General features: G+C 43.2%; 2 protein-coding genes across 2 annotated transcripts in view; one reads left to right on the forward strand and one right to left on the reverse strand.

Moving 5' to 3' along the window:
- Window positions 1–41: 41 nt before the first annotated feature.
- Window positions 42–3,137, reverse strand: TCTA (T cell leukemia translocation altered). The gene is made up of 3 exons (XM_043885207.1): window positions 2,687–3,137; window positions 2,289–2,343; window positions 42–1,308 (listed from the first exon to the last, which is right to left on the reverse strand). Exons 1-3 carry the CDS (start codon window positions 2,907–2,909, stop codon window positions 1,266–1,268), a joined length of 321 nt encoding a protein of 106 aa, XP_043741142.1. The 5' UTR covers window positions 2,910–3,137; the 3' UTR covers window positions 42–1,265.
- A 152-nt stretch (window positions 3,138–3,289) lies between these two features.
- The window catches only part of RHOA (ras homolog family member A), a 47,224-nt gene continuing 34,852 nt past the window's right edge, over window positions 3,290–15,661 (forward strand). The window contains exons 1-2 of the mRNA XM_043885205.1: window positions 3,290–3,514; window positions 7,699–7,777. The gene's annotated coding sequence lies outside the window, so the exon portion shown is untranslated. The remainder of the gene's footprint in view (window positions 3,515–7,698; window positions 7,778–15,661) is intronic.

Here is a 15,661-nt window from a genome sequence, read left to right on the forward strand (position 1 = left end):
TGCATGCGCACTCCGTGCTGCCTGAATAACCACACAGTTGATGCACTTCCAGGTTTAATAAGCCACATCCTCAGTTGAGCCTGGGGTGAAACGTGAGACCGACTGTGAGTGTGGTGGTGGTTGTCAGTGGGCGGGCCATCGTCCCACCACCAGTCCTCAGGCACAAGCGCAGCACAGCCCTACTCCACTGCACACTGCAAAGATGGCCTAGGCTGCCAGATGGCAACGTGACATTTACCAGAGAGGAAGCAGGCAGTGGGACACTGAGGTAGCTGCTGGCCCAGCAGAAGCAGGCAGAAGTACGACCGGCGGGGAAGGAGGCAGGCCTGGGCCCACACTGCTCACCTGGAGCTCCTGTGGCCCACTGTGGAAGTGGCAGGGCTGCCTAGCGTACAGGCAAGACGAAGCTCTTCTGGTTCTGGGTAAACGTGGGAACTGGGGAGGCTGCAGGGCACAATGGGGCTGCTCTGCACTAGCTGCTTAGTCTGTCCCTCTGACTGGTGGGGCACAGATCCACAACCCCACGGGCACTTAGGCAGTGGAGGTGGGAGGTCACCCCTGAGACTCACCCTCTTTTAGGTACCCAGCTTCCTTCCGGGAGGGATTAAGAGGAGTATGAGTATGATGCTTGGGAAAAGAACTTACACAGCCCGACTCCCACCTGGAGAGGTCAGAGGAGGGTGTTTGGTGCCTCTACGTCTGGAGAGTGCCAGCTGCCCCGTCTTAGACTAGAATGGCCAGCTAAGTAGCCACAGAATATAAGGCCATGTCCAGACTAGGATTCCCTGGCTCCCTTCCAGCAATGCAAAACCAAAGAAATACAGCAAACTCAAGGTTCAGGGGAAAACAGACCTGCCTGAAAGATCTCAGAGGTGGTCAACCTCAGGTTTCCTCTCAGGGACAAATCTCTACAGGATCACATCCCGGGGGGATGGGAGGAGGAACAGGAAGAAGCCAAGACAGAAAATGGACTGTTGGCCTCCCCAACCGCAGAGCCTTCTGAGCTGACCCCTGAAAGGAGGAGGAGGTCTTCTCTCCTTAAGGCACCCAGATCAGGGTAGAAGCAAATTCTTTACTGGCCCAATGCCTGGGGCTGCTGAAGGCAAGGCCAAGGGCAGTGGAGGCCCAGCCCTGTGAACACAGGTACACCCTGCCCCCAACCCCATCCCTTCTGCCATCGTCCCTGGGGTCTGGGCAGCAACAGGACTCAGTATGGGAGCCAGCAGACCCGGTGATATCCCTGGAGACCCCTCTGCTGGCTTCCCTTATTCTCTGTGGGTTTTGAGAGGTTCATTTGCTGCTGTTTCCCTGAAAGTGACAGAAGAGAAGAGGAGTTATTCCATGGACAATACAAGTCTACTTACGGGGGCTGAGCTGGGCTCAGTAAGGCCACACTATAACCTAGACCTCTCTGCTGAGCTTTCACAACCCTCTGCGGTGGGAAAGGCTCCACCACCTTTCACCTGCAGGCTTATTCTTCCTCCTGCTTCTCCACTTAGCGCATGGTGCGCCCATCCTTCACCAGTTGCCAGGGACAGAAACCTGTGCGGTGGCAGGCCTCCTAATTGGCCTTGTGCCTTCTCTATTGGATAGGGTGTTCCAGGTCCCTCCATGCCTTCATGTTTGACCTCAGACGTCACAGCCTTGTCTATCCTTCCAATATGTCACCGTTGTTCTTCCCTCCGGGCGTTGTTCTGTCCTTTCTCTTTGGTACACCACCTCGCCTTTGCCCTCCATTTAAAAGGTGTCTGACTTGGACGACAGCTGCTCTGACAGCCTCACCTCTGCACTGTGGCCCGCCCTCCCTTTAAATCTCTAACTCCCCCTCTGAGCAGGGCCTGGGTTGTTGTTCTTCTCTGGACCCAGTGGGGACCCTGCTATGTGGTAGGAGCTCAGAGATCACATGAATGAATGCTCTGATTAGTGACTTCATGTTTTACATATGAGGAGCTGATCCTGAAGAGGCCAGTCAGGGCACTAAGGACAGAGGGTCCTGCCTTTCCAACTGAGGGACTTACGGTGGAGTGGAATCCTCCGGACTTGCCACTTCATCTCTGAAATTGTGACAATAATGCCATCTGCCCCACAGGTTACTGAACAGGTTATGGATGGGCTATTCAGACATCAGTGTCACAAAGCCTGAGGTCTGTTGCAGGACCTGGAATGTGCTGCGAACGCCACTAAGCTGGTGGACTCCTACCCTGAGAACTCCCTTCCCCTGTCCTCAGCTCAGGAGTGGCTTCTGCCCACTAAGTGCCTGAGGTAGAAATCAGAATAGATTTACTCACCAGGAAGGGAAATGCGTGGAGCCATCAGGTGTGGACCCGTTCTGGCCGCCCAGACCTGGGGGCAGGAACACATCCAGAAATGCAACAGGCTGGGGGTGGGTATCTGAGCAGGCATCAGCCCAGGTGAGTGGTATTGTTTGATGGACAGAGTAGTGGAAGCCCTAAGGGACTAGTGATATTGTCTGATGGGGGGTCCAAAGGAATTTATACGTGATGGGTGGACTGGTGGGGTTTCCGGTGTGAAATGATATGTTGACATGGGTCAGGGGTACAGCGTTAAGTTGTGATAAGGTTCTCAAGGGATCAGTGGTAGTCTGGGGGGATTCGGGGGAGCCCAAAGGTACAGTCTATGGCGGAGGGGGTGTGGCCGGCCCACGGAAGTTGGTGGGGAGTCTCACCTGGGCGGTGATACAGCCCGGTCACCGTACTCCCGTAGAACCCCCACGCCAGCTGGATGCTCAGGAGACTTAACACCAACCAAAGCAGCAGCAGCTTGAAGAGAGTCACGCGCATGTCTTGCGCCTCCCACTCCTGAAGGAACTCGCTGCCGAGGGCGCCCAGCGCGCCCAGCACCGTGGCCGGCAGAGCCTGCAAGGACTGCCCAGACCAAGGCTCCGCCATGACTGGCCGGCGCCTCACCCGGGGGACTGTCACCGTTGTCCCCACTGCGCAAGCGTCTGGTCTTCCCGGCCCAGGTCCGCTAGTGCGCACGCGTAAACCTAGGCAAGGCGCGTCTACCTCGCTTGCGCGAAGAGTTGGCAGTTTGGGGCGGAGTATCAAAACTGCGCACGCGCACCTAGCCCCACCCTGCTAACTTAAAGGATGAGTGACTCGAGGAGTATAAAATAGCAACCAGGTCTTTTATAGCCCCGGAGTTCCCGTGATGCCCCACGCGGCTGCAATGATTGGTTAAGCTCCTTGCCTTTAGGGTGTGGACGCGCTCCTGAGCAATCGTGGCTGAGCAGGGAGTGCGCGCGCGTGCGCGGGGCCGCGACTGGGGCCGGCTCGAGCCCGCTGGGCACGCGGGGACGCGCACGTCGCTCCCCGCCCTCCCGCCGCCGTCGCCGCCCGCTCTTGGTTTCTCGCGCTCCCCGCCCGTCGCTCTCCGTCGGTTGTCTCGTTAGTCACCCGCCGCCTTCTCAGCCACCCGCCGTAGTCTTCGAGCTTGCGACTCGCGGACAGGCGTCCTCGGCGCGGAGAGGTCGGACTCGGAGTCGTCGCCTGAGGTGAGTGAGAGGGTTCCCTCCTGGCGCCGCGGTGCCCCGGGCCCGCCCGCCCGGCACTCTTCCGGCCGCCCGCCGGCCGCCGCCCCGCCGCGGCCGCGCCCCACCTGCTGCTCTCGGCCGGCAGCACCAGGACCCTGGTCCCTGACCCCGACTCCAGGCCAGGGACTCAGGCAAGGCTTCCCAAAGCGGCGGCCCCGCCCGCGCAGTCCCCGGAAGCGCGCCCCGCGGCCTCCCGCGCCCCTTCCCCCGCCCGGCCAGGCCTGCTAGAGCCCAAGCCGCCCGCCCGCGGTCCCCGTCGCTTCCTCTCTTAGGGCCGCGCCGGGCAGGGCGGGGGCTCTGAGTCGGGCCCCACGACCCGCCGGGCAGCCGGCCCCTGTGAAGCGCGCGAGGCTGTCGGAGTTGAAATGGGAAAGAAACTCTCTACAACTCCATTTTGGCTTTTGCATTTAATATGAAATATGAATCACCGTTTTATACTGCGAGAAGTCCAGTTATGTTTGGGGTATTTTCTTTTTTAATGCAGTATTCTTTGAGATTTTGTAAGTAAAGCATAGTGTTGAAATCTTAGAGGTTAGGATTCTTCGGTATTGAAGGGAATTTTCCGGCTGAAAGGAACATTTTTTTTTTCATGATTTAAACTCTGTAGGATCACAATAAAGTAATAATTTGCTTAGTCTAAGTTGCTACCTTGATTAGGAATCAGCTAAACATCTGTGCTTAGTTACCTGTTAGATCCAGTTACAAGTTCATTAAATGGCACTATTTGCAGTCAGTTTGGTCAAAACCATGTTTAGTAGTTTATAATGGAAAATTGGCATTCTTTTTACCTGGAGTTGATTTCACTCGTGTTTCTTAATAGTCCTGATTTAACATTTTTACCTCTGTTGGTAACTTGTTTGACTCTTTGTGTTTCGAGTCTTTTTAAACAAATCTTTCTTGCAGGTGTGTAATGGGATTATATTCCTGCCAGATCTGAAGGGTGAAAAATACTTTTAAAAAATTCTTTTAAATGTTGTTTGTGGTGAGAATTTTTCTGCCACTTAGTGTCGCACACCCAGATGTGTAATGCTTATGTACCAGTGCTTGATTGTCACTTTAGACATGGCTCAATTGCGAGAGATGTTGTTCTGAGCATTTGGCACAAGTGACATTGTTTGGACTTAAATACAAGATTAGTTCTTAATTGTAAAGGATAATTAAGAAAGATCTCTTTTGATAAATTGCCTCAAGTAGTTCTTTTTTTTTTTTTTAGAGCACTGGTGGGTGGCTCTTGGAGACATAAAATGTGTAAGATTAAAACAAAAATATATATAACATGGAATTTGGTTTTAGTCAAAGTCTAGCCCTTGATTTATAGCCTCTGTTCTCATAAAAATCCATACCAGAGGCAAGAAGAGATTAGGAATCCACTAATTTTTTTCATTGATCAAGAATTTTAGACCTCAAAGGAATCTTCAGGACTTGTACTCCCAACCTCATTTGCAGATGGGTAGCTGAGTCCCAGAGACTTCAGTAAATTTCCTGCGGTTGCATGCCTAGTCAGGTGCCAGCCAGAACTATTTTCTCTGTAAGATCTTCTCCATGTCCTCCCAAACAGCTTGCTTAGAGTCAGCTAAAATTCAGGACTTTGAGCTTATTCCAGTGTTTCTCCTTTTATGTATTGCTGTGTTTTGTTTTGTTTTTAATGTATTGAGAGAATCTAAAAATTTTTCCAAGCAAAGTTCAATTCTTTAGCTTTTCCTCTCCTTTCTGTAATTTGGATGATCCTATAGCAGTTGATTGAAATAGGTAAATGAATATACAGGGTCTCTGCCTGGTGTAGTTTCTGGTTTTAGATGTTACGGCCTTTTCGAAGGACCCAGCTTCTTCCAGAGGCAGGACCAGGCTCCCCTGCTCCAAATCCAATGTAATTAAGCCCTGATAAGTTGTAATAGGCAACTGTGGGCTCTTTTGACTATTGATTTGAGGTGGGATGGGGAGAAACAATGTGTAACAAGAATATAGTTTCATATATATGTGATAGTGGTTCTGCTGGAGTGTTTTCGTTCCTTGTCAGTTAACTCCTTTTTAAAAGTTTAACCTGGGAGACTTCCCTGGTGGTTCTGGGTTAAGACTCTGCAGATCCAGTACAGAGGGCACAGGTTCAATTCCTGGTCAGGGAATTAAGATCCCATATGCTTCATGGTGTGGCAGAAAAAAAAGTTTAACCTGGCTATGTGGGGATGTGAGTTATTAGAGTAAAAACGTAGATCTTCAGGTGTTTCTTGTTCATAGGGTGGAGTCCAGGCAGTGACTTGAGGAGGTGGGTTGCTACTTTGTCTTGGAGCTGAGAGATTTATGTTAACTTTGCCAGAAGAAAGACTGATATTCAACTTATAAGAGCACTAATTTGGATTTGCTGGGCTTCTACAGATAGCACCTCAGGTTTAATTGCATTGTGACTGGTAGTGATAATTCTAAACGGGATTGAACATAATCACTGGATTTTAATCATATATTTGTAGTTTAAAAAGGAATTAAAAGAAAAAAGGAATTAAGGAAATTTCTTCTTCCCTTACCGCTTAGTTTATACCTTTATGCACCTGGGCTGTAGAACTGTTTGCTTGCACTTTCACATTAATGTAACCAAATTTTAAACCTGTGTTAATGTGTCTTCCTATAGTCTGCTCTTTGGGGACATGCTCACATACTTGTGAGATTAATAAATTAAAATTTTCAAGACAGTTTGAAGTTAGTAATTACTGTAAAATTCCTATTTCAAGTGACTCATTTTTAATCTGTGGTGCTGTAGTATTAAATAAGGGCCTTGTATACTTATAATTATGGTAGTCATGTGACCAAAAATCAGATAGACATTGAAGCTGCTCATTCTGGGTGTTGGTCTGAGTTTATTGGTGCTTCCTCCACGTGATTCGGAATACATTTTTATAGCAAATATTCATCAAAAACATGAGATACTCTTAAATCTGAGCCAGTGTGTAGTTGATAACAGAATGAGTTTTTTTTTTTTAAGAGGATGAGTAAAGTAAATGTGCTTAAGCATATTTATAATAGCATCTTAATATTCCAGTAAAGGGAAGGAGAACGTAAGCAGCCAGTGAAATAAGTTTGCAGTGTAGTGAAGGGAAAAGTAGGAGGTAAAATGAAATTTAGAGAGGTGGGCAGGGACCACACCATGTAGGATCTTTTAGAACATGGGAAGTTTTTGGATTTTTTTTTTAATTAAAAAAAAATTTTTTTTTAAACAATTTTATTTACTTATTTTTGGCGGTGTTGAGTCTTAGCTGTGGTACGTGGGCTTCTCTCTGGTTGTGGAATGCCATCTCAGTAGCTGTGGCGTGCAGGCTTAGTTGCCTGGTTGCCTGTGGGATCTTAGTTCCCTGACCAGGAATCGAACCTTCGTCCCTTGCATTGAAAGGCAGAGTCTTAACCACTGGACTACCAGGGAAGCCCTGGATTTTTTTTTTAATCATCAGATTTTTTTTTTTTTTAATGAGGATGATGATACGATCCTACATTATACAGCTAGAATCATTCACCAAGAGTAGGGGATATGTCTGAATCCACTCTGACTTCAAACAGTAAACTAATACTGATCATTTCTGACAAAAGTATCAGAAGGATTTCATATTATTAATGTCCTTACTCTGATAACTTCAGCCTGTGTCTTTGAAGCCACTGGCTTTTAGACAGTTGTCTTTTAGCCTGCAATTTCTCTGTAATGCCTGTATTAAAAGGGAAATGTAATTTGATAAAGCAGGTCATTCAGATGTTCATGGTAGGCTGGTTGGTAGGTATACAGGTGTTCACTGTAAAATTCTTTTACCTGTGCTGTGTATTTATAATGCTGTGTGTTGCATGTTGATAATTTTGGAAAATTTACATAAAATTCATCTGCTTTTGATTTTAGCTTTTAAGAGGGCAACATTAAATTATAACATTCAGAAAATAAGGTTGATGCTGTGCATTTTGTTGAGTGAAGGAGGCCAAAACATTTGAAAGTGGTAACTTTCATGGTATGTCAATTAAAATTAAATTCTGCGTTTATTTCTCCTCTGGATTCTGAATTACTTACCAGATCTTTGGGCAAACCCGTTTTACATCTTGTGCTTTTGTTTTTTTTCCCCCATGAAATGAATAGACATAATCCCTGATTTTGTTTTATTTTGTGTGTGTTTTTATAGTGCCTTTCATCTGAGAAGTTCAGGGCACTTTGTAGAACTTCTGCCATACAGGCCGTGGGTCTTGCAGCACATTTGTAAGGTATGTAAATAACTTTCATTCCTCTTTCTCCATGGAAGAGAAATTATTATGTATTACATATTAACAGTAAGTTCTAGGGAAATATAGGTGCAGTACTGTTAATGATTTTCTTTTCCACCAACCTTGAGATCTTTATCTTACTCCATAACTTTCCCCTCCGGTCTCATTTCCCTATGTCTCTCCATACAATACTCCTGTAACTTCCTTTTTCTCTTCTTCTATTCTACCAGTATTTCTTCCTTAGTTGACAATGTATTTTCTAACCTCTTAATCTTTAAGAAGATGTGTTTATCGCATTTTACACATACTTCTCTCACTTCTGTATCACTCTCATCTTAATTCTTCTTTTTTTAATGTCTTTACGTTTTCATTTTCTCTATAGTTTGGTCACCTTACACACACCTTACCACAGCCTGTGCTGTGGGTATGTCTGATTGTCAATAAAAAATAATTCAACCAGAGAATGAAGATTGGAGGATAATCTTCCTCTTGCCAGAGAAGTCAGCAGTAGTACTGGTTTGAATGGGAGCAGTGTTAATAGCAGGTGTAACAGCCCATCCCGGGGCTATTCAGATATTTTAAACTGATTACAAATAAAGGAAATAGAATCATCTAATTTAATTGATACAAAGTATTCTGATTTGGTACCATTTTAACTACCTTTTCTTGTTCTCCTTGGGTCAGAGGGAACTCCATATATAAAGAGAGAGCTGTTAAGAGAATGAATATTCTCTTTTGGTGAGATGGGCTACCTGGCAGGGAAGTCACATGATGGTAGTGGTTTTGGTTGGCTTTGAACTTCTCAGCATGGTAAGAGGAATGGCCAAGCTAGCTTGTCATTTTTCTTTCATTGAAGAAATAGTTCCTCAATAGCTACTATGTGCCAAGTGCTGTTTTGGGACACATTTGAAGAAAACAAAGGTGGTCCCTGCCCTCAGATAGCTTTCCCTTTCTTTTACACTGTCTTTATTCCTAAAAACATTAACATTTTGAATCATTTCTTCTGCTTTTCTCAGTATCACTGATGTGAAAGTAGAAAGCAGATTGAGGGTTAATGGTCACAAAAACATTAATAACACTGCTCATTTTTATTCTAGTAGGGAATACTGATGATCTATGGCAAGAGATTAGCCAGTGCAACTGCTGAACAAAGGATGACAGCTAGACAAGCACTGCTGGGCATGATACTCTGTTGCAGTCCCATGAGGCTTGAAATTTCTCCTTTCAGCATGTTCAAGTGATGCTTAAAAGTGGTTTGATTGATGGCCTCTTTTAAAAAAGGACAGACTATGTTTCAGGGTTTTCTCAGTTTTGTTTTTACATTATTGAGTTAAAAACAAAAGTAAGGTTATGCTTTGCTCTGTCAGTTCAGTCAGTCAGTTCAGTCGCTCAGTCGTGTCCGACTCTTTGTGACCCCATGAATTGCAGCACGCCAGCTCTCCTTGTCCATCACCAACTCCCAGAGTTTACTCAAACTCATGTCCATCGAGTCGGAGATGCCATCCAGCCATCTCATCCTCTGTCGTCCCCTTCTCCTCCTGCCCCCAATCCCTCCCAGCATCAGGGTTTTTTCCAGTGAGTCAACTCTTCGCATGAGGTAACCAAAGTATTGGAGTTTCAGCTTCAGCATCAGTCCTTCCAGTGAACACCCAGGACTGATCTCCTTTAGGATGGACTGGTTGGATCGATCTCCTTGCAGTCCAGGGGACTCTCAAGAGTCTTCTCCAACACCACAGTTCAAAAGCATCAGTTCTTTGGCGCTCAGCTTTCTTCACAGTCCAACTCTCACATCCATACATGACCACTGGAAAAACCATAGCCTTGACTAGACGGACCTTTGTTGGCAAAGTAATGTCTCTGCTTTTGAATATGCTGTCTAGGTTGGTCATAACTTTCCTTCCAAAGACTAAGCGTCTTTTAATTTCATGGCTGCAATCACCATCTGCAGTGATTTTGGAGCCCAAAAAAATAAAGTCTGACATTGTTTCCACTGTTTCCCCATCTATTTCCCATGAAGTGATGGGACCAGACGCTCTGTAGGTTTGCTTAAATAAAAAAAATTTTTTTAAACTGGAAAGGCTGATGGCCCTATAATTACAAAAGAATTCTGCCAAAATGACCTGCCTGCCTGCCTACCTAGCTATTGATCTGTCTTTAAGCAGATTATTTAATTTCTTTGAAACTCAGGACCTACATCTGTGTAATGAAGATTCTATTTCATAGAAATGTTAGATGAAATAATATGTGAAGAGCATAGTGCTCAGTGCATGTTAATTTTCTCCCTTGGTGGAAGTACTTGTTCTAACTCTGGTAGATTCTTCAGGTGTATTTTTCTTTTGGGATATCAGTGCATTGAATTTACATAGTGACTGTTTGCTTTCAGAATGATGAGGATTTTGATAGGAAGCTCAGTTGTATGAATTTCTTTACTGCCACCTGACCATATAGGAGAAGCACACCTTTGTTGTTGTCTTTTGTTTAACTGTAGCAGTTAGTATATTGGACTAAGGTTTTACCATCATTTTTATACATATTAACTGACATCATGAATAATAGTTTGGTAAAATGAGACCATCTTAATCACAAGTTGTCTAGATTCATTGTTGGATTGTAGTAGTGATTCTACCTTTATCTGACGACGGAATCATTTAGTTTTACTCTTAAACATCAGTAAATAGTAGCAGCAGAGATGGCACTCTCCAAGAAGTGGACAGAAAAGTAGATCCATGGGGTGGAGATTTTTTTCTATTGTTACTTGCTTCCACTGCCTTTTATAACTGAAGGGGTTTTGAGCAATATCTAATCCATGCCAACTCATACACATTGATGTGTCTAATTGTAGGTGAAGAATCTTCGATCACAAAGCATTTATTTATTCTGTATGAACTATATGCAAACTTCATTTATCTTTCAGACTTACTCTTTAGAAGTATTATTTTCCATTAATTAAGTTTTCCAACCTTACTCACCTTGCATCCTTACCATAGTCCCTAAGGCAGAAGTCCCTAAAACTTACAGGAAAGTGTTTTGAACCATTGTGTCAGTTTAATAGTAGGCCCCCCAAAGCAGTTCCCACATTAAAAACAGATCTGTTTTTGCAAGGAGAGGGACGAATGAAGATACATTTTTATTTTCTGAAGCTCCTAGCTGGTCTAATACAGAGATCCGGTTCCACTACTTGAAAAATTGTTTGCTTTGAATTTAAGCATATGGTTGACAGTTCTGCTTTTGTTATATGTACTCTGTTACTTTTAGCTTATTCCCATGGCAGTTGTGTCTAAGTTGGTATAGTGCAGATGAGTTGTCCTCTGGTGCCTCTTCTGTGGGCCCAGAGGGCAAATGTTGGGCCAATCTTCTGGTGTACTTTTACATAACCCTGTTGTTATCAGGTTTTGAGGCCTAAGGAAGTATATTTAAGGTGGATATTTAATGTTGTAACAATACAGTTTTTTGGCTATGAGATAATTTTATTACACGATTTGGCAGTTTTGCTGGAAATACTACAGTGTTTTTTGTGGAAAAATTCTTTTTTGGATGAAGTCTTTTGTTTAACTTTTAAAGTAATTCAGAAGAAACTCTGTTTATCTTTTGATGGTCTTAAGCTCAGAAAAGGAAAGTAACAAAATATCCTAGGTAAGAGCATGGGCTCTTTGGAGAGAACTTGACAGTTAAGTACTAGCTTTTACACTCAACATTTTATGACTGGATAGAAATTATGACCCCTTTATAACTCAGTCCCTTCTCTGTAGAATGGGGTTAACAGAGGGCTGTGAGGGTGCAGTGAGAGAGAACCACTTAGCCTCAGTGCCATAAAAGCAGATGCAGCTCATTAACTTTCACTATTCAAGTTATAATTTGTGGTACCTAGTAATCACACTTTAATTTGAAAGATAATTTTTTTGGATAGGGGACTAGCACCCTAAGAATTAATTTTGGGAGAGATAAACAGGTCTCTGTACTGAATCCCTGTTGCTTTGGAACAGGGTTCCCAAACCTGTCTGTTCCCAAACATGGCAACCGGTTCTTAAAGCTGGAATTACTTTGGAAGGCTTTTTAAAAATCACTTTTATTGAGGTATAATTTGCATGAAATAAAATGGACTTATTTAAATAACAGCTTAATAAGTTTTTGGTAACTATATGACAACCCACTCCAGTATTCTTGCCTGGAAAGTTCCATGGACAGAGGAGCCTGGCTGGCTCAGTCCATGGAGTTCCAAAGAGTCAGCCATGACTGAGTGACTGGGCACGCATACACCTGTGTAATTGCCACCCAATCAAGACACAGAACATTGGTTTGGGAGGCTTTGAGAATTTCTATTTTTAACTAGTTTTTTATTTAAAAACAGTATGTACGCTTGGTAGGACTGTGAAATACAAGTGAGAACTACAGTGAGGTAAGACCTCACACCCATTCAGGTGGCTGTGTATTTTTTAAAAAAAAAAGTGTTCTCAGGAATGTAAAATGGTACTGCCACTATGGAAGACAGTATAGAGGGCCTCAAAAAATTAAAAATAGAATTATCATATGACCCAGAAATGTCACTTCTGGGTTAATACCCCCAAAGAATTAAAAGCAGAGTCTTGAGATATTTGTACAGCTGTGTTCACAGTAGCATTATTCATAGGAGCTGAAACAGGGAAGCAGCACAAGTGTCTACTAGCCAATGAACGGATGAGCAAACTATGGTATATACATACAATGGAATATTATTTAGCCTTAAAATGAAATTCTGTAGTGTGCTACAACATAGATGAACCTTGAGAACATGCTAACTGAAGTAAGCCAGTCACAAAAAGACAAATACTATATGATTCCACTTATATGAGGTACTTAGAGTAGTCAAAACCATAGAGACAAAGTGGAATGGTGGTTGCCAAGGGTTGGAGGGGAGGAAGAATAGTCGAGTGGGGGAGGGCAGTTACTGTGCAGTGGGTATAGTTTTAGACTACAAGATGGAGAGTTACTGGATGCACTGTGGTGATGGTTGTGCAACATTATGACAGTATTTACTACCACTTAACTGTACGCTGAAAAATGGTTAGGATAGTAAACTTTGTGCAGTCCTTCTCTCAGATTTTTGGCTTCTGTTGGAGCTTTAAAGGTATTTTAGGGCAAGCAGGTTGGTAAAGTTTGGATGTTCAGTGCAGAGCAGAAGGGGTTGAGCTTGAAAACAACAGGTCTTTCTCACATCTCAGCCTCCCAAGGTTCTCACCTCAGAGAAAACCTTTGTACCTGTTTCCTGTATATAAACTAAGTAACTGTTTCATATGTATCCTTCTAATGTTACTCTGTCCCTTTTTTATATACAGACTAATGCATACCCCACTGTTACACATCTGTTCTTTCCCCTTAACAATAGGTCTTGGTAATTATTTGACAAGATAGTTGAAAGTATACACTGTGGAAAATAGTTTGGCAATTCCTTAAATAGCTAAATATAAAATTACCCAGCAATTCCATTCCTAGGTATATACCTAAAAGAATTGAAAACAGGTACACAAATGCTTATACATAAATGTTCATAGCAATACTATTCAAATAGCCAAAGAGTGGAAATAATCCAAATGTCCATCAACAAGTGAATAGGTAAACAGTGTATATACGTACGATGGAATATTAGCTATTTTAAAAAAAGGAAGCACTGATACATGCTGTAGTATAGATAAACCTTGAAAGCATTATGCTAAGTAAAAGAAACCAGACACAAAAAGGGCACATGTTGTATGGTTTCATTTATGTGAAGTGTCTAGAATAGGTAAATCCATAGAGACAGAAAGCAGATTGGTGGCTGCAAGGTGTTGAGGGTAGGGGAAACTGAGGAGTGACTGCTTAATGAGTATGGGATTTTCTTTGGTGGTGATGAAAATGAACATGTTTTGGAATTTGATAGAATTGGTGGTTGCACAACATTGCAAATATACTAAACATTACTGAGTTATGCACTTTTAGAAAGTAACTTTATACTATGTGAATTTCACCTCAACTAAAAAAATTGTTTTTTAAAATATATGTTGAGGCCTGACCCTGAAGAGTTTTCAGTTTGTTAGTTGTGGAAACTTGAGAAGAGTAGTGATTTTTGTGCCAAAATGCAGTGTGCCTGGCTATGCACTGTCATTGCTGAAACATCTGAACAGGCCATGAGCAGCTTGGGGCTCTTGCTTCATTTTCCTCTGTATGTCATTTCTCAAGTCAAGCACTGTCTTGGGGACAATGTCAGTGGAGAATTAGGTTGCACAAAGTCCAATTCTGATTCTGTGCATCTATTTAAAGTTCATCCTGAAATATTTACATTTTGAAGTCAGTGATACAGTGCTCCTGTTAGGAAGCCAGGAGGTGTGTTCTCTCCCAGTGTTTCTTGGCCCCCTACCCTGCAAAGAATTTAAATCTGGGGTGATTCCTTGTTGGCAGTGTTATGGAGGCTTTGTCATTCGCCTCTGCTTAGGTACCTTCGGCCTGCTGCTCTTGGTCTCCAAGGTCCCTTGAACTGATATTGACCCTTGGCAACTGCTTGATCAGGATGGCCGAATAATATTGATAGTACTAGGCTCAAGCTCATTCTGAGCAAATGGACAGATGGTAGTTTGGGTCTCCTTGCCACCAGGTTTCCAGTGTAGTTCATAAATGGCTTTGTTTTCAGTTTACTTTCCCAAGTGGTTACTGGTGTTTCCAGTGTGCTCAGCACAGTCCTAGATATGGGCGAACCTGGTTGTTGATAAGACAGATTTCTGTCCATTACATTGAAACATAGTTTCTTCCTCTGACTTAAGGAAGAAGTATGTATTCTATTCATTTGTATGTGTATTTTAACAAAAGGACCCAAACAGCAGTATGGAGGAGGGTACTGGAGAAGGGAGTGCTTATTATGAAAATCTACACTTGTTTTTCAGCCAGGTTTATTCTTTGAAGAAAAATCTGATTCTATTTGGTTGTTACTTTTAGGACTATCTGAGGGAAAGCCTGTATTTTGACTTTTATTTTCAGTTTTATAGTTCTGATAGCTTTGCTTCAGGAGGGTGCATGGTAGGGCATCCTGTAAACGTTCATTTGTGTGTGTTTAAGGACAGGAAGTATGACTGGTGTAGAAAAATTGAGATCCTAAACCACCAAGATGGTATTGTTGTGTTCTGGATAACTGAAGCTTGCATCTTTAAGCTTTACAACTTGTTTTATTCCTATAGTGAATATCTTTTTCTCTCATTGTGTCTGGGCCTTAAGATTCCCTGTGTAATGAGGTCTTTTCCTCCTAAAGGATTTCTAAGGTCTGTCCTTAGAGTATGTTGAATTGCTTTAGGACTCTGGCCTGGCCTGAGTGGCACTTCCCTGCCTCCCCGTTTTACATTTCTGAGCCTGATTTACAGGGTTTTTCACTTCCTTGTCATAGGCTACACCTCTTTCTCACTCACACATGCATTTTCCTAAACTACTGTGCACTTAGCTGCTGCCCAGCTAGATTTACAGAGTTGGCTAAAATAAGAACAAGTAAGTTCATAGGGAGGATTTGAGTTTTAACACTCCTATAGATAATTGTAGTTCCTGATTATATGAGGGGTTTCTGTATTCTTAAATTACAACAGCTGTGTCTTAGAAGGTAGCTCACCACTGGTGTACACAGCTGATCTTTTTGTAACCATTTTCTTAAAAATTTGCATGCAGCAAATTGGTTATATAAAGTTTCTTTGTGAAATGTATTTTTTCAGATTTGTTATTTGAACACTTAATTATTACATGCTTGGGCCTGTGCTTGTCCAACAGTGATGAATAAGAGATGTGATTCTTGAACTAATTGGAGTTTGGCAGGAAGAAACTTTGGAGGGGTGTGATGAGTGAGGTAGAGAGAAATGTTATGGGTTCAGAGTACTTAAGGGGCCTGATCTAAATTGG

The sequence above is a fragment of the Cervus elaphus genome, chromosome 24 (genome assembly GCF_910594005.1).
Source record: "Cervus elaphus chromosome 24, mCerEla1.1, whole genome shotgun sequence".
NCBI lineage: Eukaryota > Metazoa > Chordata > Mammalia > Artiodactyla > Cervidae > Cervus > Cervus elaphus.

Excerpts from the sequence above, each read along its gene's own strand:
- TCTA (XM_043885207.1), bottom strand. The coding sequence starts at position 2,909 with ATGGCGGAGCCTTGGTCTGGGCAGTCCTTGCAGGCTCTGCCGGCCACG. Across the intron at positions 2,344-2,686 it reads CGGGCTGTATCACCGCCCAG|GTCTGGGCGGCCAGAACGGG; the intron begins GTGAGACTCCCC and ends TCCTGCCCCCAG. Across the intron at positions 1,309-2,288 it reads TCCACGCATTTCCCTTCCTG|GGAAACAGCAGCAAATGAAC; the intron begins GTGAGTAAATCT and ends TGTCACTTTCAG.